Source organism: Megalobrama amblycephala, linkage group LG2, assembly GCF_018812025.1.
Source record: "Megalobrama amblycephala isolate DHTTF-2021 linkage group LG2, ASM1881202v1, whole genome shotgun sequence".
Lineage (NCBI taxonomy): Eukaryota > Metazoa > Chordata > Actinopteri > Cypriniformes > Xenocyprididae > Megalobrama > Megalobrama amblycephala.
The window spans coordinates 44,679,829-44,704,560 of NC_063045.1; the positions used below are offsets into that span (position 1 = coordinate 44,679,829).

A 24,732-nucleotide genomic window follows, 5' to 3' on the forward strand; every position below is an offset into this window, starting at 1 on the left:
GGAGTTTTTTTTTTGAAAAGGATCAGACAAAGTTTATCTTTGTTTTCCGAAATACATTATTCATAATGGATTTAATAATGAAAAAATAAAAGATTTTCCCCCCTGAAAGGTAATTAGCACATAACAGTATATTCCTGCCCAGGGATATGGGGAAACACTTCAACCATACAGAAAAATGTGAAAAGATATTATTCAAGTCATTATCAGTCTAATAATAAAATCCTGTGCAAAATCACTTGCTGTTGTGAAATTCAGCTTTAACATATACATACAGTACCTGATAATTTCTCAAGAGCAAGTAATTTGGCACCAGATTCTATTACTAGAAAAATAATGACTTGCAGATGGCAGGGTTATAAGCATTCACTGTATGGTTGAAGAGTTTGAGTAATGATCTTGATGTTAAAAAACAAGTAAACCACATTCATTGGCTGATTTCTCCAAAAATATAAACAGTCTCTATTGCTTTCAAAACATAGCTTTGTTGGTTTGATCATCCGGCCAGCCCAACATAGCAACACTAACTCAACCAATAGGGTGAGTTTGGGGCGTGGCTATTGGTTTAACCCACCAATGATAGATCGCAGATATGTTTGGGAAACTTTTAAAAACATTCATTATTCTTTTCTGTTTGATGAGCTAGTACAGCCGAAATTCACCTTCAAAAAACCCTAACTACAGTATATAACGGAAATTGTGCTCATTTTAAAAGTACAGCTTATGGAATTAGGAGATCATGAGATTTTGGCTCTTGGTTTTATTTTAGTTGGGGGATATAGAGATTTATTAAAGTGTTCAAACCTGTTCAAACAGTCTAGATACTATTGGCTTGCTCTAATATCTTATTTAAATGTCATGGCCCAATTTTAATTAAGGGTGAGATTTGAATAATAATATTGACTATACCTCTCTCTCAAGTACCCCACTGACATGGTAGCCCTCTGCCTGGAATATCAAGCATTCAGCTGCATACTGAACAGGTAATATTGCGTTTTGAATTGGCACAATACAAGATAGGTGATCTGATGAAGGACAGTGACCATTATACTGCTCCGGGTTTTGTGCTAATCACTGATGGAAGCACGGCATCATGTTTTGCCATTTAAAAAGACAGTAATGAATTCAGACATGGTGCTTTATATTTGTGACACCCAATTAGCTTTTTATTCCTACGGAGAAGGTGTCAGTTTTATAGTATCAACATCATTAAAAGCTTTGGTTCTCCTTGTTGTTATAGTGTCCTGACATTTCAATGAGCCCCTGACTGGACCCCTACACTGCACCATAACGGCTAATTAAATCTTCTTAAGATGGCCCGTGGGAGGATACAAAAGCTGAGGTAGAAGGAGAAAGTGAGACAAAAGAAACTTCTAGAATGGAGAGGTTGGAGAACAATTTTCCGGCCTGGAGGGGTTTAGTGTCAAGAAGGCAGGGGAGACTCTTCCACTTGATGCTCACAGTCATATCCGTTCTTAGCCTGTGAGCGTTTCCGCACAGCTGCCTCTGATGAAAGAGATGGCAGATGTGGACGCAGTGTAGCCTCTGAACCTCAGGGTGTATCGGGACCCATCATGCTTTACTGTTATGCTAAGTCATTCTCTTAAGCGAAGTCAGAGAAAGACAGAGAAAGTGGGTTGCTGCATATGTACACATCTTTTGTGCAATATTTATGATGCAGAAGATTATTACTAAATTAAAGGAATATTTCAGTCAAAACTGAAAATCCTGTCATCATTTACTCATGTCGCTTCAAGCGTGTAACATAGAATAACTAGCTTTTGCCCATATTATGAAAGTCAACGAGACTCAAAATGTTCAAGTTCTGTAAACGTCATAAAGGTAATGTGAAATGAATCCATATGATTTGTGTGAAGCCTTCTTAAGCAATACAATAATTTTATATGATGAACGAATTGAAATTTAAGTCTTTATTAACTCAAATCAAAACTCGCTTTTACAATTCGCTTATACAAAGACTACATTATGGCGACACAAAAAGTTTCGGGTCCCATTGATTTCCATAATATGCACAAAAACAGCTGACATTCTTGAAAATATCTCATTTTGTGTTCTGCACATGAGTTTGGAAAAACATTAGGCTGAGTAAATGATGAATTTTCACTTTTGGCTGAACTATCACTTTAAGCTAGATATTGATCTAGTAATCATTTCAAGGCATTGCAGCTTTCAAGTGCTTCACAATAAAATGACAATTATTAGCAGGGTAGAAACGTAGGTTTGATTAGCGATGCAGATGCTTTCTGCAAGGGCTGTGTTTTCTTAACCGACATCACTCACCATAAATAACCAGCTTATATTCAGCGTGACTGGTGCCGAGGTGATTGGTGGCTTCACAGCGGTAGGTGCCGTTGTCTGTTTTGTTCAGCGACGTGAATGTGAGTTCTCTTCCTTCGACAATCATATGGTCCAGGTCTGGCAGCTCTCCTCCATCTTTAGTCCAGAGTACTGGGTCTGGCCTGGTGAAACACTGATTTTTAACTTCCAATAAAAAGCATAATTCATATTTAGTTTAGTTTTTTTAATTTCCCATCCTTCGATAGCAACACTTTGAACTTTGGGATCTGCAAAGCTGTAGGTGCTACACACAGCCAGAAACAACACAAGGTTTGACAGACATAATAGCATATCTTCTGGTTCCTCATTCTTACATCACTGTGACTGAGTATCTGAACACCAAATAGGCGTTCTTTTTGTAAATATGTTTTCATGTATTCAAATGTGTTTGTCTGACATTAGAATATTATGGAAATACAGAATAAGCCAAACAATTTTTGCAGCTCAAGTGTCAACAAGGGAAAAGTTTTCGAGGTCTGAAAGTTACAGTATGTTTTCCTAGTACAATGAAGACTTTTCTCAAAAGATATCCTTTCCCTGATTTCAAAAGATCAAGGAAAATTGGATTCCTTATGATGAAATGACCCCTTTAATGCTACAATCAATGGAAAACAACACCACAAAGTTACAGCAATGGCTTTGAGAATACAAAATTCACTGAAAGAGTTTTAAAGTTTTCAATTTTAGCTTCAAACTTAGAACAGTTCTAAGCTATTTGGATTATCAAAGATTTGTCTGAAACCTTTTTCTTTGGAAATATTAGAAAATATTGGCCTTATTTTAGCTTCACTTGTACCAACAGATAAGAGCTTCTCAATGTTGTTTTCCGTGTGAATTAATGGTTATTTATTCATAGCTGTTTAATTTCAACAGAATCAAATTCACGAGTCATCACATTAATGCAAGCATGTTGTTATAAGCCGCTAGCCGTAGGCCTGCCCACAGGATGATTTCCCCTTGGTGCAGTAGATATGCAACGCATCTTCCCAAAGCTTTTTGCAAGCATTATAATTCAGTGAGATGCTGATAAATTGTGGATGCTTACGAGGGGTTTCCTTGAGGTACACATTCCAGTTTCAGGTACTGCCCTTCCTGTGGGAGGGTTGCAGAGTGTAGGATGTTTACAATGGGAGCATCTATGACAGAGACAAAGAGACGAACAAAGAAATATTGTTTCAGACAGCAGCATCCAAGCGGAGGAATGACACTCTACGGAGATCAAAAGGTAAGTGATGTGACATAACTCAGGCTCAAATGCTCCACTGCATCTCACTAGATTGACTAAATGTCAAAGCTTCAAAGAGAAACTGGTAAATGACATGTCTGTAATCACTGTGCATAATTTTTGCTTTACCACCATATATCAAGTTTTAGAAGTTGCCAAAATTACTTTTTATGTTAACTTTAAGAAGTCAACACCCAATGAAATCCAAATTAAGTTTTATGTCTTTATATAACATATATACAAGTGTACTCCTAAAAGTCAACAAAAATAACCTGTAACATATATATTTTTTAACATTTAAAGTCTTTCTCATTCATGAAAAGGAATTATCCCTTTAATATGTCTAGTCCAAACTTTCTGTTTCAATAGGAATATATCAACAAAATTGTACTCAAGCATTTTCATAGGATCTTTAACATAATATGCATAAAAGATCAGTAATTCATTCATGTTAAAAAGTGAAAGCTGTGCGTAAAGCAAAAATAAATTCTGCAATTAATACTAATTTCACTTTTCAAAATGTATAATTTTTTTAAATGTAACATTAACATGACACTAATTTGAAAGTAGCCTTTGTAAAAAATATACAGAAAAACAATGTTAAAAGCGGTCTCAGACTTTTGAACCCCAATGTATAATGCACTACTGTTATTTAGAAAAGCCATTTTAAAAGTGTTTCTTTACTTTTTAAACAATTACATTGTAAAATACTTGCAGTTTCACATTAAAGGGTTAGTTCACCCAAAAATGAAAATTCTGTCATTATTTACTCATCCTCAAACCCCTTGACAGCTACGCAACTACCACTTTTTGTTGCTTTAAAAAGCTGATAAAGAGATCATAAAACGAATCCATATGAACTGAGTAAAGCGATCATGTCTCTTCAGAAAATTTGGACTAAACCACTTTTTTGGTAGTTGCGTAGACTGTCAGTGGAGGGACAGAAATCTCTTAGATGTGAATATGAAGGTGAGTAAATGATTACAGATTGTTCATTTTTTGGGTGAACTAACCCTTTTATAGTAATTTATTGTAGGTTTATAGTCAGGAAAATGGATTTGAGCATCATGGGATGTTGGGTTGAGTTGGGACCCAGCTATACTCACAGTGGACCTCCAAGACCTGTGTGGTCTCTTCGTGGGTGGCAGTCAGGGCCACATGGTCCACTCTACAAGTGTAAGCCACACCGTCATCCTGCCGGTCCACCTGGAGCCTCAGGGAACTCTTCACTGTGAATGTCTTGCCACTGGCATTCACCTCTTTGGCACCTGAGAGAAGTGGATAAGAGCAGCATAACAAAGATGAAAAGTGTTTCTGAGCTTCACATACATTACAGTCAAAGTTACAGTGAGAACTTGAAGTATTGTGAAACACAGGGGTTCAGAAAGATGCACCACTCTTTTTTTAAGACTTGGTGTTTCAATAGAAAACTTTAGTTTTGTGAAGACAGAGTTGAGTTGCATTCATTATTTCCACCCACTGACGCACATCGCTGTGTTTGGAATGCTCTTGAATCCTGCCTCTGTCATTTCTCACATCCCAAACTGGATAAAACTGGTAAAAGTAAAACTTTAACTCTTATCTGACTCTCTCAAAGTCGAAAATATTGATCCAATTCTTGTTTTTCTGCATTTAACTGAGCTGAATTCTCATGGCAAATGAAGCAGGATTTATTTTTGCAATTGTGACAGGTTCATTTCATCGGTTTAAAAAAGTAAATCCTCGCTGAACGTTAATTAAATTAGCCTAGATTTTCTTCTATAGAATTAGTGTTGATGTATAGTGTTGCACAAGAGACATTTATCAGAGTAAAACAGCTCCCCTTATTTCCTCCTGAAAACTCCATTAGTTGAACAACAGATTGTGTTTTGTTTTGTTTGTTTCAATGTGTTAATAGCTTCTGCGTTTATAGGCTTATGCTGCATACGCTGCTGTCTAGTAGCACTGACAATACAAATCCAGGGCAATTAATCCACTGCATCTCAATGAGCTTAACAAATACTACAATATTTCTCATCAAAAGGATATTATTACATCTTTAAGAGTGTAAGTTACCATTTCACTATTGCCAGACAGTTCAAACAAATGTAAGGACCACAGAACATACTCATTTTACACAACACCAGAGAGAATCTAAAATCAAATCACACTCTTTGAACCACAATATTTTACAGCGATGCTGTTACTTCAACACTCTTAGGGGCTGATGACACAGAACACACATTTTACTGCACTACTTTTCCATTGTTTTTCTATGTAAACATGCACTAGATGGATGTGTTTGACTATTGTGTTTGCATGGCATGCCATTCTAAAAAACTTCAGAAGATTTAAAAAAATGTGTATCTAGACTTTGTGTTTTTTTCTGTTCCACTGCCCTGTGTCAAGTGTTTTAACCAGAAAAGCTTGTTCTGTGAGAATGGCCCCTTAGAAGAAATGGTTCTACAGAACTTTAAAGGGTTCTCGCATCATGTTTGGAACCTCTAAAAGTTTCCATTTGAAATCAAAATCTTTATAGAACATTTGAAGGACTTCAAAACATGGGATCAAAACACAACACAGGATGCATGATCTACCTCATCTACATAATCATTTTCTTTACTTTAAATCTTTACAATGTAATTTTTACAGTGTGGTTCACAAAACACAAATAGAAAAAGGGAATTAATTTGTGCATTATGCAAATTATGTTTTGTTGATTTGTTTTTGTGGATTTAAAGACAAAATTACAAAAGACTTCACTCCTTCCAAAACGTTCAGATTCAGGTCCAACTGTAAGGTACAAATCGACACAATTCTCGCCTATATGAATAATCGTATTCTTTCTCTCTTTCCATTTGCTCCCCCTCACTTTTCTGCTCCCAGCATCACTCCTGCTATCACTGCCAAGCTGTCAATCAGCTTCCTCTGGGGGTGTCGCCACCCGCTCAGGAGCAACTGAGCATGCAGAAGATATCATTTAGAAACCTGAACACACACAAACCCACACACACACACATATACATGCAGAGAGGAAGGTACATTTCTATGGGTATTCTTTCTTTTGGGATGCATTCAAGAGGTTGGGGGTACATTTTTATTCCAGATTTCCAGATATACAACAAATAAACAGTTGTTAGTCTGTTCATAAGAGCGTTCAGATGAATAAAACTGTGTATGGCTTTGAATGGAGCAAAAAATAAAATAAAAAAATCAACCAAACAAACAAACAAACAAACATAACAAACTTTTATTTGAGAGCTGACAAACACTCTCAGCAATTAGATGTGGAAGTGGAAAGTTTGTTCTACCCCATGGTTAAAGCCAGTGAAGATTCCCAGCATGCTTTAGAAGTTTCTTTAGATCAACTTTAGTGCATTTTACAGTTGGAACAACTCAGTGGCATGTAGTGGTCTTCTGAAACACGGAGGCAAAATCTCCTTGCTGCGTTTGAGAGTTTTAATACAACGGAAATTCATCTCTATTTTTAATGATTATTTCCTAGTTAAAGGCTTATAGAACAATATTTATTTCACACTATCATCAAGCAAACAATTTTATAATAGGCTATTCTGATGTTTATATTACCATACTATTTATTGAAACCAACCTACATCAAATTATGTTGCTGACACTCCTGATCTTTTATTGGTATTATTAAATTATTTTTTAATAATAACAGGCATGGAGGTGCCCCTTTCACTTAACTGAGCTCATTGTTCACTAAAAAATTGTTTTATTCCCAGGTGGCTTAGTTTAGTTTTTGTTTTTTATTTTGTCCATTTCTACCAGCTTTGACCCATTCAGAATTTGCAGATAGGTTGTGAAAATTATAGGCAGCAATTATTTAACTGACAGTAATCAGCCAATCACATGCTTTCTCTCATGGGACATTCACCTGGATTTTGACGCCCACCCCCTCACATTCACAACACACTTTTGGATCTCAACGAAATGAGAACATCATCTGGTTTCTAATGATTTGATTGCCTAAATATATTATTCCCATTCCCCTCCATCATCTATTTATTCATTTACTCATCCATTCATTCAACTATCTTTCCATCCTGGTGAAAAAAAAAAAAAAAAAACAGCATAATGAGGGTTTGTCTACACTGTCTACTTATATTGTCCCTCTCAGTAAGTTAGTGAGTGGGTGAGAGGGGAGAGATTTGCCAGCAGACAGAATTGAAATTAAGGTCAGCATGTTTTACATTAATATTTATGAAGTCAAACCCGTAATAGAAACATTATCACAGACGCACACTCTCCAGTGCACACACACACAAGCTCTCATTTAATGCACACAACAGCGTTAAAACTGCATCTAATCTTTATTACACACACATCAGCACGTGTAATTACATACATAGTTGGACACAATTCGACGTGACGCAATTTAATGTGAAATATCGCTAATTTTCGGTTTTAAGGCTGAGCGCTGTGCTCCTTCTGGAACCGGAATGCTTTCCTGGAACTCTGCGATAGCTACGGCATATAGTGAGCCCAGAGAGCAGCGAGAACAGGAAAGAATAAAACGTGGGGTGAGATTAGCATTTCATTTCAGCTGTGAGCAGTTCTGAATTCAAATGCTGTTTTCCACCTAAAAGGGAAGTATTTAGAACAACAGGAGGCACAAAGGTGTGCAGCTCATCTCCGCCGCCTCTACCCCATTTTGCAAGCCCATTAGTGAGCGCGCAAGAGGGATATAAAAAGAGAGAATGAAAAAGATAGAGAGAGGGGGAGAGAGCAAAAGCGTTCTTTATCCGATCACCGCGAACTGCTCTCAGGCTAAACACAGTGGTCATTCCTAGTGGATGGGGGGATATTTATGTGTGTATTTGACTGAAGTTGGTTGTCGGCTGTGTGTTTGCATGGCGAGAGCTTAAATTCGAGGTAGCGGTTTTGAATTTCCTCACAAAAATTGTCAGTTTGTGTTTATTTATGCGGCATAATCTTTTGCCTGTGGTGAGAGATTCAGTAGTTTCTCCACACGTGAGTGGAGCTCTGCAGTGAGCGACTGAACGCCCATCTCATCTATCTACCGCTAATCCTAATGTCCCAGAGACATGAGAACAGATAACGACAACATTATTTCAACAAACGCCCCCAATCCCCAACCAGGATCACTATAAATATCAGTTACTCAAACTGCACAGCTCTCCGCCATGGCTCACTGTTCAAATATCCTTCATAAATGGTCAGTGTGGGTGTCAATGTAAAAGCTCCTTCTGGTGCCGTGCAATTTTATCTTTGTAATCCACACAAACAGTCTCCCTGCTGGCAGTTCTTTCACTAGGGTCAAATACGCTAGACTGAGATGGGATTTGTTGATGCGATTGTCTGAGCCTGGTTGGAATTAATGATCCTGTTCCGACACACACACACACACACACACACACACACACACACACACACACACACTGTCTGACTGCTAACAGTGTGATGATATCACCTCCACTAGGACGCAACTGCACATTCACAGGATAAGCTGTTTTATCAGTGTCATTGCTATGGAATCGCCACAGGTGACAGACACACTTGTAGGTACAAGCCCCACCCACAATTTGTTCAAAGCCACACCCTGTAATAGTGTGAAGCTCTGCTAAGTTGTCAATTGCCCCGCCAACAGTAATCTGTTAACAGACCAGGGGTGCATTTCTCAAAATTATCCAACTACCATTGTTCCATCGTTATCACCATATAAATGTGTACCATCTGATATTAATTGCGATCTCTAATTGATTAGTTATTACTCCGCCATCTGAGTAATAACGTGATGTCATTAATGGCAGTCCTATATTGTTGAACCAATGTGGTTTCAAGGATGAAAGTGCACCATGTTATTTATGGCCTTTTCCACTGTGTGGTACGACTTGGCTCAGCACGGCACGGCACAGCTCGCTTTACTTTCGGTTTGCTTTTCCACTGCAGTTTAGTACCGCTTAAAAGTAGGTGGGATAGACTGATCGTTATAGTTGCACCACCTCTACTGACATGGATCCGCTTCTTGGCTACCAACAAGAGGAATGTCTGCATCTTGTCTACTGACCACGATACAGCCATTTCTTTTTTCAAGTTGTGTGCGACGGTTGTTTAATGCAAGTCGTTTAAAAAAGTCATGTGAACAAATGATACTGCGGTGGCTGTTACTGACTGGTTTGGTGTCTCGTGTATCAAATCCAGTGACACTGGTTGTGATGATTGTCTCTGACCAGTGATTAGTGATCTGCGGTGTTTACACGTCACATTTTAGTATCGGTACGGCTCGCTTGGAACCTCAACCGAGCTGGTACTATTTAATAGAGCTGTACCATGCTGTACCGTGCCGTACCGTACCAAACCGTACCATGCAGTGGAAAAGCACCATTAGGGTTGCGACAAAAAAATCGATGCATCGCGAATTGAGAAATGATTCTGGATTGATTTGGAGATTTTCCCAATGCAGCGCAATACCCACTCAAATCAATTGTGGGTGTAGTTTTTAACAGCAGATGGCACTGCGTGCTTTAGAAACAGCTGTACTCTGCTTGCATCTAATTCCTTACACACACATCACTTGAACCTTCTATAAAATAATCATTCATAAAGTTCGAAAAGATTGAAGCAAATTACAAGAGTGTTTGCAGTGGGCTGTTTACAATAATCTTGTGTCATAAAAGCATTCTGAGGTGCAAATACATTCTCAGACTCAGCCGAATGCACAAGTGCTCTTCTTCGTGAGCATTTGAGCCACGAATCGCAATGCATCGATTTATGATCCCAGCCGTAATGTCACTTTAGTTTCAGGAAACAGAAATGACTAGCTAGTTAATTACTCCAACAATGCATCATACTATGATGGTTAAATAGTGAGTAACAGTACGTCGTTGTACAAGAAATGCACCCCTGACCAGTAATCAATCAAAAGCCCAACCACAGTACTCTACTATTTTTAGGGCGGTGATAATGGCCGTCCCCGGCCTGTGATGAACCTAGTCCTAATCTCCTTTAGTAAACTGACTAACTGCTATATTTCAAACAATTTTCCAGTCTGGTACATGTTTACAATCACTTCACAGACACACTGCATCCTATCTTGAAGTGTCTGATGTAGGCCGTGTAGATCAAATACATACAACAAGGCAGACTTCACCGTCTGAATGACCTCTCTTTCTTCACACGTTAGAGATTATCCAGCTCGTGCGCTGCTGTGAAGTTGGACTCTGATTCCCGGCCCCCGCAGCCAGGATGAAAGAGTGAGCTTAAACAGCGAGGAGCGCTGTGTGTTCAGACTCAGCGGCTGCCGTCAGTCTCCCTGCCTATCATAAGCAGCGCTAAGAACTTCCCTCTCTCTCTTGTTCAGCTGTGAGCTTTTATCTAGGCACCTGGGCGTTTGTTTTCATCAGCCAGGACTGAGCAGATGTTTTGTGTGTAACTTAGTCCTAAAGACACTGACCACTGTGAAAGAGACAAAGAGAGCAGCCATTTTATTCAAACACACACACACACACTGCAACGTAGCTTTACTTAGATTTTTACATTTTCCGAAGGTCATCTGAATGGGTGTCAGCTTGCATTTGCTAGGGCATTCGGCTGGTTGCCACGTGTTATTAAAGTCACCATGAAATCAAGATTCTTATTTTTCTATATTGTAGTAATTAATATATAAATTATCCATGCACATCATTATTAAAAACAATCTTTAATCTTTAATCAAAAAATTCTCTGATGACGTTACAGGCGTGAGGGTAGAACAGCCTGTCACTCACATGACATCACAGCAATAGCAAACCACAATGATCCAATCAATTTTCTTTTTTCACTAGGAAATATGAATAGGGTTAAAAATAGATATCACCATACATTCCCAGTTGATTAATTACATTAAATTTTCTTTGCATTACAAGTTTTCTAAAATGTTGGTTAAATATGCCAATTATAGTTTTTATAAATACATTTGCACAAATTTGCATACATTTCCAGAACAGAAATCTTAACATTGTATAAAACTTGTTTCATTGTGTTGACATATTAGAGTAAAAGGTTTATTACAAAAGGGATATAAGCCTATGATATCTCTCATCACTCCATAAATCAGAAAATTCACTATGATTTAGGAATTAAATGTAAAATCATCAGGCAAACCATATATAAACAAACCCCTCTGTAAAAACCTTCAGAATATAGATAGGAATAAAACTGAAAAGTGTGGTGTGTGTGAGAAGTGAAGATCTCTGGTTCAGTGCACGAGGAAAAAAACAATGCTTGACCTGTAGTGTCTTGCCTTAAGAAGTGGATGTTAGTGCATTGTTATGCAGCTTGTGTGCTTTATTGTGTGTATATACAATAAAATCATAGGATAAATCAAAATTTCATGTAGCCTTACTCTGCCATTTTGTATTCGAACAGTGAGACAGAATGAAAGAAAGAGTTTCCATTGGAACCCCCGGAGGAAAAAAGAGGACGATGATCACTCTCTCTTTCATCTGCTCTGGAGATTTTCCTGTCGGCTAATCTGTTACATGTTCTCATAGTTCTCCTCGGGGGAGTTATCCTCCCTGAAGGAGGTCTGGGGATGGATATGCACCCTTTATTAAGAAACATTCCCACAGTTCTATAGGAGCATATTGGTATGTAGTCTACTCTGCAAAAATAATGGTCTTAATCAGTAATTTTTTTCCAGTAATAATATCTAAACATTTTCAAAACAAGATTACTTTAGAAGCTAAATTGCATTAGATAAGACTTTTATCTTGAGTTAATTTTTCTTCCCCCGTGGGCATCTTTTCTTCTTCATGTTTTAAGTACAAACCTCACTAAAACCTCATCTAACTTTGTTAGATTTATGTTTAAAACAAGAACGAACAATTTGCCCAAAGGGTGAAAAAACTAAGGCTAAGCAATTTTGCTTTTCAAGTACATTTATCTTGTTTTAATAACATTTAGATATTTTACTGGAAAATAAGAGAATAATATTGCTTAATAAAAAGATTCTTTGCAGTCTCTGTGTAAACACAAAGTACACTGAGACTTTGGGAAGAGGGTGCTGTCAGAGGTTTGGGATGAGGGCTGATGGAAAATGTCGTTACGGCACATGTTTTATTCATGTTTCTGCCAAGACACGGGAGGCATTTTAGAATTCCATTTTTAATGACTATTGATTGATTGCACTCAACATGATGTAAGAGGAAGCTGTGGGGGTAAGAACCATGCACACGCTACATGCAAATACCTGTACACGTTCACATATATATATATATATATATATATATATATATATATATATATATATATATATATATATATATATATATATATATATATATATATATATATATATATATATATGCAATTCCATTAAAATGTACACACTGCATCTATTTTCATGCATTTTCAGATTTTATTCCTGACAGCTGAATTTTCAGCATCATTACTTCAGTTTTCAGTGTCACATGATCCTTTAGAAATCATTCTAATATGCTGATTTGACACTCAAGAAGCATTTCATGTGTTTTTGGAAACCGTGATGCATTATTTTTTTTCAGGATTCTTTGAAAGTTCAAAATAACAATTTATTTTAAATCTTAATGTCAGAGTCTTTACTCTCACTTTTGATTAATTTAATGCATTTAAAAAAACAATCTACTGACCCCAAACTTATGAACAATAGTGTATATAAAAACAAACATAACACAAAATGAATCAAGAAATATTTAGAATTTATGATGTCATTAAAGAAAAAAAAAAAAAAAAAAAAGGACAAACCAAATATTAATGGCAGGTTCAGACTACACACTATCAGCCTGATTTTGACATGACACGTTTGATGTACGGTTTTCATGGTGATTCGTGAATGACAATGGTCGTTGGGATGCAAGAATCAATCATTTTTTTCATATATTGTGTGTGACGTATAGTGAGTGTCTGTGACGGTTCACAGCATCCAGTCAGAAAGATTAGCATGTTTAATTTTTTTTCCCTGTCTTCCACAAGCGGTTCTGTCACATGTATAACACTGACCAATAGGAGCACAGAAGCTCTTCTGTACTCAGCTTCAAACATAGCAAAATTAAAGAGAGATGAAGGTATTGGTGCTGCTATGTAGGTGGAATTATGCAATGGAGGAAAGGTTCGTAGAGTTATGGCAACAACTAAAACGTAGCTTCGGTCGCCATTGTTTGTTTACGCTCTTGTTTTAAGAAGTCTGTCACTAGTTCTGCCTTCTTGAGAGATGATTGGTAGGGAAGCTTCGTGCAGTCTGACGTTTACAACACTGCAAGAATTTAGGAGTCAAAATCAGATAATCTGACACAGTGACTATCGTAACAGACAAACATATTGTGTAGTCTGAACCCAGCATAAGACATTCGACATTTTTCAAATTCACCTTTTCACTCCAATTGTTATGCTGATAATATAATTTGCAATTAAATATTTTGATTAGAAAAATGCAAAATAAGATTTTTTTCTATAGTGGTATCAGACTTTTGGACTCACTCTATGTGCAAATGCTTCATGGACTGGGGAGGAGGTGGCTGCTAAGATGAAGTCTATGTAATATTTGCAGGTTAGTTTAACATGCAGTAAACAGATGCACAATTTTACTCCAATGATGAGAATAAGGAGTCGGAGATAGAGAGAGAGAGAGGGAGAGAGAGGCATGTGAGAATGTGAGAGGTGGTGATATTGGATTCCATTACAGCTGTCAATTTCACACACACAAACGCAGAGCATCTTGGGCACTGCATACTCGGGGGGAGAAAGTGTGAGATGTCTTGCATCCTGGAGACCGGCACAAATTTAATACCAGGCTGAGCGTTGCTACAGTCCCAGAGATCCCACAATAATGCAACTGCTATTCCCAGTCCAGGGTTCCAAAATAAATGCGTTTATCACAGTTCAGCCTCACACGGCGGAGGAGAAGTGCCGAAAACAGCAATGACAACAGCTGCCACGGCTCACAAACACAGCGACAGGAAGACCGCAAACACAAAGGCAGACAGAAAGAAGCACTACAAGAAAACAACAGGCCGATCAACTGGAGCGAGCACAGCCAAAAAGCAATATCCTTTCGTTTACTTACACCTCTCTGCCATGAAACCAAGACAACCAGACAAAACAAACTGAGCTAGAGTGACTTACATTATCAAATCGCTCCCTGTTATTTCTTTTGTGTTCAGTATTTTATGATATGTAGGGCTTCAATGTGTTAATTTAATTCAGTTACAAATCGATCATTGACATGCCACTTTTGTATTAATATTTATTAATTCATTTACAAAAATTAAAAGAAAAGAAAAAAGTAGGTAGATTTTATATATATATATATATATATATATATATATATATATATATATATATATATATATATATATATACATACATACACACACACACACACACACACACACACACACACACACACACACAATGTGAGTTTATATATGATGTGTGTTTCATCTCTCTGGGGTCCACTCTTTTTCTCTTTCTTGCATCCTTGAAATGTGTTATTGTCTTATTGGATCCATCCATCACAACACACATTCATGATGAAAACATCTAAGACTGACACTTTGCAATCAACTGAGAGCCTATAAACTTCACGCTTTATGAGACTGTGGACTGACGAGACACCTTAGCAAACCCCTTCCTGAGTTCACGGTACAGGCTATATACTGCATTATCTGAATATATTTACCATATGCTGCTTTTTCTTTCTAACCACCTGCTCGCAAATTCGTGTTAGGTAATGCCATTCTTGCATTTTTGATGGATGAAATGTCTTTTGCACAAACTTGCATATGGTAATTTGCACCTGCATTACAAAACACATCTCGGAGTCTAGAGAGGGAGCAAAAACTCCCGTGTGAATGGTCATATTAATCTCTAACCTTATGGCTGGAGAAAAATACAGCTGAATTAATCAAATACATTCAGAGTTAATTAAAAGAAAACAACAGAATTTTGAAGTAATGTGAAGAAATGAACTATCGCAGCAAAACATTAAAAATGTTCACATCTATCAAGGTTAAATGCATCTCTTCTTTTCTACAAACGTGTTGTTTTGTTGCTTTAAATAATCACTGTTAATTAAGGAATACATCCAACCTAGCCTAAACACCATGATTGTTAATGAATACGAAGATCGTATCATTAATCTGGGACTACAGCGAGCCTGAGTCACACGTAAGGAGATCAGGTATCAGTTTCTTAAAGGAATCTCAAACAAAGCAGCTTACTTTTCCGCCGTTCTCATCTGAAACATCACTGATCCCTTAATGAAATGAAATAAGCTGTGAAAATCCTCCCCTGACCACAAATTCTGTCTGTTTATCAAATGACCAGAGGGACTGACCGCAGATGTAATATCTGATAAGGAGCCTAATCAGGATCCCTGTTCTAAGTCAAAATTATAAAAACCCTTGACTAGGCACTGATAAGAGGCTAAACTTTCTCGCTCAAGCTTTAGGTACTCCTCTTATTTCTTTCTTTTGGTCATAGATTAAAGGAGTAGATCACCCCAAAAATGAAAATGTCCTCATGATTTTCTAAACCCATATCACTTTTTATTTTTCCTTCTGTGGAACACAAAAGGAGATTTAAAGGTGCCATCGAACGTTTTTTTTTTACAAGATGTAATATAAGTCTAAGGTGTCCTCTGAATGTGTCTGTAAAGTTGCAGCTCAAAATACCCCCTAGATTTTTTTTATTAAATTTTTTTAACTGCCTATTTTGAGGCATAATTAGAAATGCACCGATTCAGGCTGCAGCCCCTTTAATTGCTCGCGCTCTCCGCCCCCTCCCGAGCTCTCGACTCTATCACTGCATAAACAAAGTTCACACAGCTAATATAACCCTCAAAATGGATCTTTACAAAGTGTTCATCATGCAGCATGTCTAATCGCGTAAGTATGGTATTTATTTGGATGTTTACATTTGATTCTGAATGAGTTTGAGGCTGTGCTCCGTGGCTAATGGCTAATGCTACACTGTTGGAGAGATTTATAAAGAATGAAGTTGTGTTTATGAATTATACAGACTGCAAGTGTTTAAAAATGAAAATAGCGACGGCTCTTGTCTCCGTGAATACAGTAAGACACGATGGTAACTTTAACCACATTTAACATTACATTAGCAACATGCTAACGAAACATTTAGAAAGACAATTTACAAATATCACTAAGAATATCATGATATCAATGATCATGTCAGTTATTATCGCTCCATCTGCCATTTTTCGCTGTTGTCCTTGCTTGCTTACTTAGTCTAATGATTCAGCTGTGCACAGATCCAGACGTTAATACTGGCTGCCCTTGTGTAATGCCTTGAACATGGGCTGGCATATGCAAATATTGGGGGCGTACACCCCGACAGTTACGTAACAGTCGGTGTTATGTTGAGATTCGCCTGTTTTTCGGAGGTCTTTTAAACAAATGAGATTTATATAAGAAGGAGGAAACAATGGAGTTTGAGACTCACTGTATGTCATTTCCATGTACTGAACTCTTGTTATTCAACTATGCCGAGGTAAATTCAATTTTCAATTCGATGGCACCTTTAAGAGAATATTCTGGCCACTTTTTAAGTAATGACAACTAGGACTGTCAAGCTCCAAAAAAAAAAAAAAAAACAAACAAACAAAAAACAAGCATCATAAATATTGACTTGTGTACTATATCCTAATACTTTCATTGGTATGTTCAAGAGAGTAGTAGCGAATCTTTTGAGGCAGATCTTTTCGATGAATTAGTTGATCTGGTTCACAAAAATGGTCTGAATGATTTGTTCATTCTTTGACTCGATTTGGTTGCAGAAATTAACAGCTCACTGGAGGGGAAAATTGTCTGTGAATATTAACTTACATTTCAATCTGTCCATGACACAAAGCTATCATTTGACTTGGAATATATGGATTTTACGTCCTTTTTGAAGCTTGAAAGCTATGGTCCTCATTTATTGTAGTGTTACTGCACAGAAAAGTGAAACTAGTACAATATTTATTAAGATAAGAAAACAAAACACGTTTTGGGTTTAAAAACATGAGAAAAAGTTGAAAAAGTCATTTTAAGAATGCCATGTCAAGTGCAAGATGCTGCAAAAGACATAAGACACGAGTGCAATGGTTAAACACATCCGACTATTGCAAATTTGGTTGGAAAAAAGATGGAAAAGCAGTGGAGTGGAATGCAAAAACGTATCCTGTGTAAACAGCCCTTTAGGTTAGTTATTATTAATGTACATTCAATGTATGATTAAATAAAATGTATTGCCGTTTAATACAAAATACAGCAATTTACAGATAAACAAGCTAATTGCTGCAAAACAAAGTCATTCCAAAAACATAAAAAGCTGTTGAGCCATGCTTCATCCTCTGGGGTTTACTTCTTCCTCACTGTAAAGGCCTCTCCCCAAGGTTCCGTCCACCGGAGACACAATAATCAGTCAGCGTGGGAAACGTCGCCTCAATGCTAATTAGAACCGCTGTATTTTTAGAAGTGCAGCAAACACACGAGTCACGACAAAGGCACTCAATGCCATCTGCATCGTACGCATGGCAGAGACAGTTCCTACTTAGAGAATTCTTCACATGCATGCTTTCATCCTCTCTTTTTTCCATCTGACTGAGATGGGACATTTTTATATGGTGATGGATTTTGTGGAGATAAGTAGTTAGCTACATATTTCACTGAACCTAAGCTTTCTTCCATACTGAGCTTGAAATATGCACTCAAAAGTAGTACATCTTCATTGTGATTTGTCTTATAATGTGTTAATGTGCGTTTGATTGTATTTCACCAGTATTCCTTACCTTTAATCTCCTTCTCATTTCTGAACCATCGGACATCAGCCGCAGGTTTGCTGCCAGAAGTCACACAGGTCAGAGTGATGTGATCGCCCTCTATTGCAGGCTTGGTGAGTCCATTGATTTCTGGTTTCTTAGGCACACCTAAACATGGAAGGAAAAAGTGCAGAGAGAGAGAGAGAGAGAGAGATAGCTCAGCATTTTAACAGAGTTCAAAATATTAACAGTAGGTAAGTGTGAATTTAATGGAAAAAGATTAGAGATATTTTATTTATCATCTTCTATGAATTACTCCAGTCCTTTTATTTTGCCTGGGGTTTTTTTGTCGTTCACTGAGGTTAATTTAAATTTAGACCCTTTTTGTCAGTGGTTATTTGATCATATTATTGCAGAGTTTAACTCTTTCCCTGCCATTGACAGAATTTTCTGTCATTTATGAGACAGCGCTTCCCCGCCATTGATAGCATTTTCCGGCTTTCCGTGTTTTCACTGTTATATGGTAGGGGCGCTATTATGCATCTTCTGAAAGAGTACAGAGTCTCTGGATCAAAACACACACAAAAAAGGAGCAGAAACAAGTGATAAAAGCATTGTTTATGCACATTGTAGTCTTTGAAAAAAAAAATAAAAAATTCTCAGCTTTTTATTTAAAATGTTTTTTTTTTTTTTTACCCACATACAAGTGTTGATAAAAACAGAATGCATGAAGCTAGAATAAAACGTCTTTTACTCCAGTCTTCAGTGTCACATGATCTATCAGAAATCATTCTAATAAGCTGATTTCTTGCTCAAGAAACATTCTTATTCTTATTATTATCATCAATGTTAAAATGCTGCTAAATATTTTTGTGGAAACCTTAATACATTCTTTTTAGGATTATATGATCTCCTACTTAACACAAACTTTTGAATGGTAGTGTATCAATATGAAGTATACTTCAACATTAGATTACTATATTGAAAAAAGACTGACTGTCATTGGACTACAATCCACAGCAATCCATTTTGAGCCAACTTAAAGCAATTGAGCCATTAATCTGTTAGAGGGTAGACATAAGGCCCATTCGCACAGTATGTGTTGTTATATTCCCTCTCCAGTATTATTTAATTGATAGCTTATGTACACATGAAAGCTATACTTATAGAAAAGATTCATTCGACTTGTTTAAAAGCAATAGTCATATAACATATCCTAAAACCATCATCTAAAAGAGAAGACAGTGAACCTCAAACATTTGTTTCCACGTACAAAAGCAATCAGCATTTCAATCTTACAAAATATTTCAAGCACACAGGAAATTCTGTGGCCCACAAATACATTACTGTGTCAGGAGCTTCCACTCTGAGGTAGCGGCCTGAGACAAAGAAAAATCAATAGGGAACATTAGTCAGGAAAATTAGATATTGGGTTCTCTTTGATTGAAGATGAGATCAGACGTTTGGCATTCAGTTCACAGGCCTTATTGCTCCCCTGAGTAAGAGGCCTTAATCACATTCCTAAGAAATAAATCAAAGCAAAAACAACCACAATGTACTATGCATTAAAAAGCAACAGAGTAAATACATCAGTCATTCCAAAGCAGCGTGGCCTGCAACCTCAGCTGAGCGTCGTGCTGGTTTTTAATACTGTCCCAAGATGACAAGAAACGTGAAGATGCCAAGCTGTCGCTTCTGACCGATTCATTTCTTGACACAAATGTTTTATACAAAACCACTTAGGGTCAAATTCCACTTTGCTGTGTCATATTTCAATGTTTGTGCACATTTGCAATTGATAGTTGAAAGCCATAATTCATCAAACGATGTATTAATCGACGTTTAGTCTAGTCCCAGTAAAGTACGCTGGGTCTGCTGCAGAATGCTACAGGGATGGTGTATATTTGTGTAAAAATGTTTTTGAATAAAAAAAAGAGTTGTCAGAGGCTTAGTGATGGTGACACTGAAGTCATGTGACCGTGGTGTAGTTCGTTTATAGCCTACATTGTACTTTTTACTTCTGCCGATTGTATTCATGCTTCAAAATTCATAAAAGTTGTGTTCATTTGTGAAGATTATCACGGTGAACAAAACTTGTAACAATCAATCTTTTTTAGTCAGAGCTTATTTTCTGCAATAATCCAAGAGCAGATGGAAAAATTATATTGGGTTTTTGTCGATGGAACCAGGGTGATGCTAACTTCAGCTCGATCAACAAAGGATGTTAATTCAGGAACATGTTGTACTTGTGAAAATCACAACCCATAATATCCATTATGAATGTGAAAAACATAATATCCATAACAACGTTATCAAATATTACAACCATGTAACAAAATGTTTAAATAATAAATAAGCATTGTGTATATTATTGCGTATTTTCCTAGATATTAATTACAACATGGAAAATAATTTTATCCATTCATGTATTCACAATGAGCAAAACATTAGTGTAATGCAGGCTTGTTGACAGAGTGTACAACTGTAATGATTTTAATGGTGTATGCCAACTAATTAAAATGAGACTAGCTAATTGGGCTCCTAATTAATGCAGAAATATGGCATTAAGCACTGTTTGTGGACTGTCACAGCTGACATTAACTCTGGTATGTTTGGGACTTGATTCAAAGTCTGGTTGACTTTTGATTGACAAAAGTAGTAAAAGTTGATAGAGGAAACTAATTAAACTTCTTTCTGTGTCATTTCTCAACACTGTTCTGTGATCATCTGTGTCTTTGTTGAAGGCGACCGGGTGAATCAATTTAATTAAATCCTGATCCAGGCCAAAGTTAGATTTGAAACGCCCCCACTGAGGTAAAATTCTAATTATCTATCTACTTTCTGGAAACTACAAATTTTGTCATTTTCTTTTGACTTGTTAATGGTTCGGTGTAGCTCCATTAAGAAAATCCTTAACCCAGTTTAGACTGGTTGTACACATTTAGTAACGATACACCAATATTTCTGTCCTACAAAATAGGCGTCCATGACCATGCACATACATACATACATACTGTTCAAAAGTTTGGGGTTGGTAAGATTTTTTTTTAAAGTTTTGGAAGGAGTCTCTTATATGCTCACCAAGGCTGCAAATAAAGGCTGCTTTATTTGATCGAAAATTCAGTTAAAAAAACAAACAAAAAAAAAACAATAAATCGATTCTCGATTTGCGATACATCTATTCTAGATCAATTCTGATATTTTCCGAATGTATCGCAACTCTATCTCAAATCGATTCTGAGCTCAGCTTTTAATAGCATATGGCACTCTAGGCTGGATTTTAACCGCACACTCAAATGCTCACGAAGAAGAATGCTGAAGAGCGCTTGCGTGTTTGGCTGAGTCATGTAAATGGTTAAAGGTGCCCTAGAATTAAAAAATTAATTTACCTTGGCATAGTTGAATAACAAGAGTTTAGTACATGGAAAAGACATACATTGAGTTTCAAACACCATTGTTTCCTCCTTCTTATGTAAATCTCATTTGTTTAAAAGACCTCCGAAGAACAGGCGAATCTCAACATAACACCGACTGTTACGTAACAGTCGGGGTGTACGCCCCCAATATTTGCATATGCCAGCCCATGTTCCCAACATTATAAAAGGCATTAGACAAGGGCAGCCAGTATTAACGTCTGGATGTGCACAGCTGATGTGCACATCAGACAAGGTAAGCAAGCAATAACAACAGCGAAAAATGGCAGATGGAGCAATAATAACTGACGTGATCCATGATAATATGATATTTTTAGTGATATTTGTAAGTTGTCTTTCTAAATGTTTTGTTAGCATGTTGCTAATGTTGGCTACTGTTGGTTAAAGTTACCATCGTTTCTTACTGTAGACAAGAGCCGTCACTATTTTCATTTTTTAACACTTGCAGTCTGTATAATTCATAAACTTCATTCTTTATAAATCTCTCCAAAAGTGTGTAATGTTAGCTTTAGCCACGGAGTAAGTTACTATCAAACTCGTTCAGACTCAAAATTAAACATCCAAATAAATACAATACTCACACAATCTGACGCATGCATGCAGTATGCATGACGAACATCTTGTAAAGATCCATTTGAGGGTTATATTAGCTGTGTGAACTTTGTAAATGCACTTTATTATAGAGTCGCGAGCTCGATGGGCAGGGAGCACAAGATTTAAAGGGCCAGCAGCCCCTGAATCGGTGCATAGTTAATGATGCCCCAAAATAGGCAGTTAAAAAAATTAATTAAAAAAAATCTATGGGGTATTTTGAGCTGAAACTTCACAGACACATTCAGGGGACACCTTAGACTTATATTACATCTTGTGAAAAAAAAAAAATTTTGATGGCACCTTTAAATATACTTGTACCTCGGCTCAGAATGCTTTTATGACAGGAGTAGCAAAAGCATTCTGCGAACATGCTTCAACCTTTTCGAACTTTATAAATGATTATTTTAGGTTTAAGTGGTATGTTTAAGGAATTGGAAGCAAGCAGAGTACGGCTGTTTTTAAAGCATGCAGTGCCATCTGCTGTTAAAAACTAAACTCAGAATCGATTAGAGAGAGATTCGAGATGCATAAAAATATCAGGATCAATTCAGAATCATTGTATAGCGAATCGATTGCGAGAATCGATTTATTGTCTCAACCCTAGTAATATAGTGAAATATTATTACAGTTTGAAAAAAACTGTTTATTTATTTTAAGATATTTAAAAAAATTTTTTTTTTTTTCCAGCAATGTCAAAGCTGAATTTTCAGCATCCAGTCTTCAGTATAAAATACATCCATATATAAAACTTAATAAACCATAATGAAGCACGTTCACGAGAGAGTTGCGTTCTGGTGGAAGGGTGACCTCTGACCCCACGTATGACATAGGCGTAGCGTAAGTTTAGGTGAGAACAGACCCCTCTTGCGAAAACCACGTAACTCTCTCGTGAACGCGTACGGCCATTGCCGAAGCTAGTGATTGTAGTTTTAAATATGGATATTTTTCTTAAAAAAAACACATTGCTTCTTTTCAGAAGGCATTTATTAACCCACTGGAGACGTATGGATTAATTTTATGATGGATGGACGTGCTTTTTGGAACTTGAATACTATTCAATTCCATTACAAAGCTGGGAAGAGTCAGGATATTATTTAATGTACCTCCGATTGTGTTTGGCTGAAAGAAGACCTAGGATGGCTTGAGGGATGAATCAGGATGGCATTTTTGGGTGAACTATTCCTTTAAGGCTAAATAACTCAATGCTCCAACTGGCTGCATTAGGATGTAATCCCACACACAGTATGTAAAATGATGTCTTACCCAGGACGGTGAGGAAAGCCTTGGCTGTTTTGACAGGCATGGTGAAGAGGGAGCAGGTGTACAGCCCCTCGTCTGCCAGCGTGACCTCGCTGATGCTGATCGTCAGCTCCTGCGACGTGGCTCGGACCAGCTCAATCCGGTTATCTCTCAGCGCTGCGGGGACAAACAATCAAGAGAGCATCATTAATTATGACACCTTCATTAGCATGTGCCACACACTGAAGAGCGGTGGATTCTCTGTGACATTCCCACTATTCCTGAAAGTTTTAATGCATGGATACTGACCAAAAGATGAGACATGGAAAATTTTACTTCCAAAAAATTACACATTTAATCAAAAAAATAATTAACAACAACAAAAAAAGAGCATATCATTCTATGATTATGTTCACATATTGTGCCGAGTATGAAGATCAATTCCATTGCTACAGGGAAAAAAATATATATTTCGTGATGGCTTTCTGTCAGAGGGCAAATGGAATATGGATCAGTCAAGATTCAAATCCAACATCACTTCAGTGAATAGTGTTCAGAATGAACATTGATCGATTTGAAACATACATGCATGAGCTCTCTAATCCTCATTTACAAACTCAGTATTTATAACATCTGCAGGTTCTTTACCCAGTCGAGTATGAATAAAAGTAAAGTTCAAACTTATTATGAGTGTGACCTCTGTGCAAAAGAGGCCTAAGGATACGGTTTCAGTTATTACACCTTTTAGAGTCCGTCATCACACAGACCTAATGAAAAGGTCAAAATGCTAATGCAAAGGTCAAAGGCTAACATCTGAGATGGGCCATAATTCCCGAAGCATCTTTAACACGCTTTGTTTAATGATAATGACTACAGCAGGAAAAAAGTCTGGTAGATCATAAGATATTTGCCATGTGGCGGCACAGTTTAATCAACGGAGACAAGGTCACTAGTTCTAACCTTCTGCTTTCCATAAAACTCACTCAGACATTTTGAGCCTCATTGACGCTCTGTAACAACCTGCTAGAATATTCGTGCATGAGCTTTATGGATCTTTTTCCCCAGGAGAATAGAAAGAACACATTCTCATGGTCAATCATCAGTGTGACCTTTCAAAGCTCTCTTAGTAAAAAAGTTGATCAATG

The 24,732-nt window shown here is 37.1% G+C and overlaps 1 protein-coding gene across 3 annotated transcripts in view; it reads right to left on the bottom strand.

Annotated features, from left to right (window-relative positions):
• Positions 1-24,732, bottom strand: part of cadm2a (cell adhesion molecule 2a) — a 269,868-nt gene that overhangs the window by 20,731 nt on the left and 224,405 nt on the right. For all 3 annotated transcript variants that reach the window (XM_048178481.1, XM_048178473.1, XM_048178467.1), the window contains 5 exons: positions 23,612-23,764; positions 18,351-18,488; positions 4,687-4,848; positions 3,401-3,491; positions 2,299-2,477 (listed from right to left, as the gene is read on the bottom strand). In XM_048178481.1, coding sequence (XP_048034438.1) covers positions 2,299-2,477; positions 3,401-3,491; positions 4,687-4,848; positions 18,351-18,488; positions 23,612-23,764 — 723 coding nt within the window. The remainder of the gene's footprint in view (positions 1-2,298; positions 2,478-3,400; positions 3,492-4,686; positions 4,849-18,350; positions 18,489-23,611; positions 23,765-24,732) is intronic.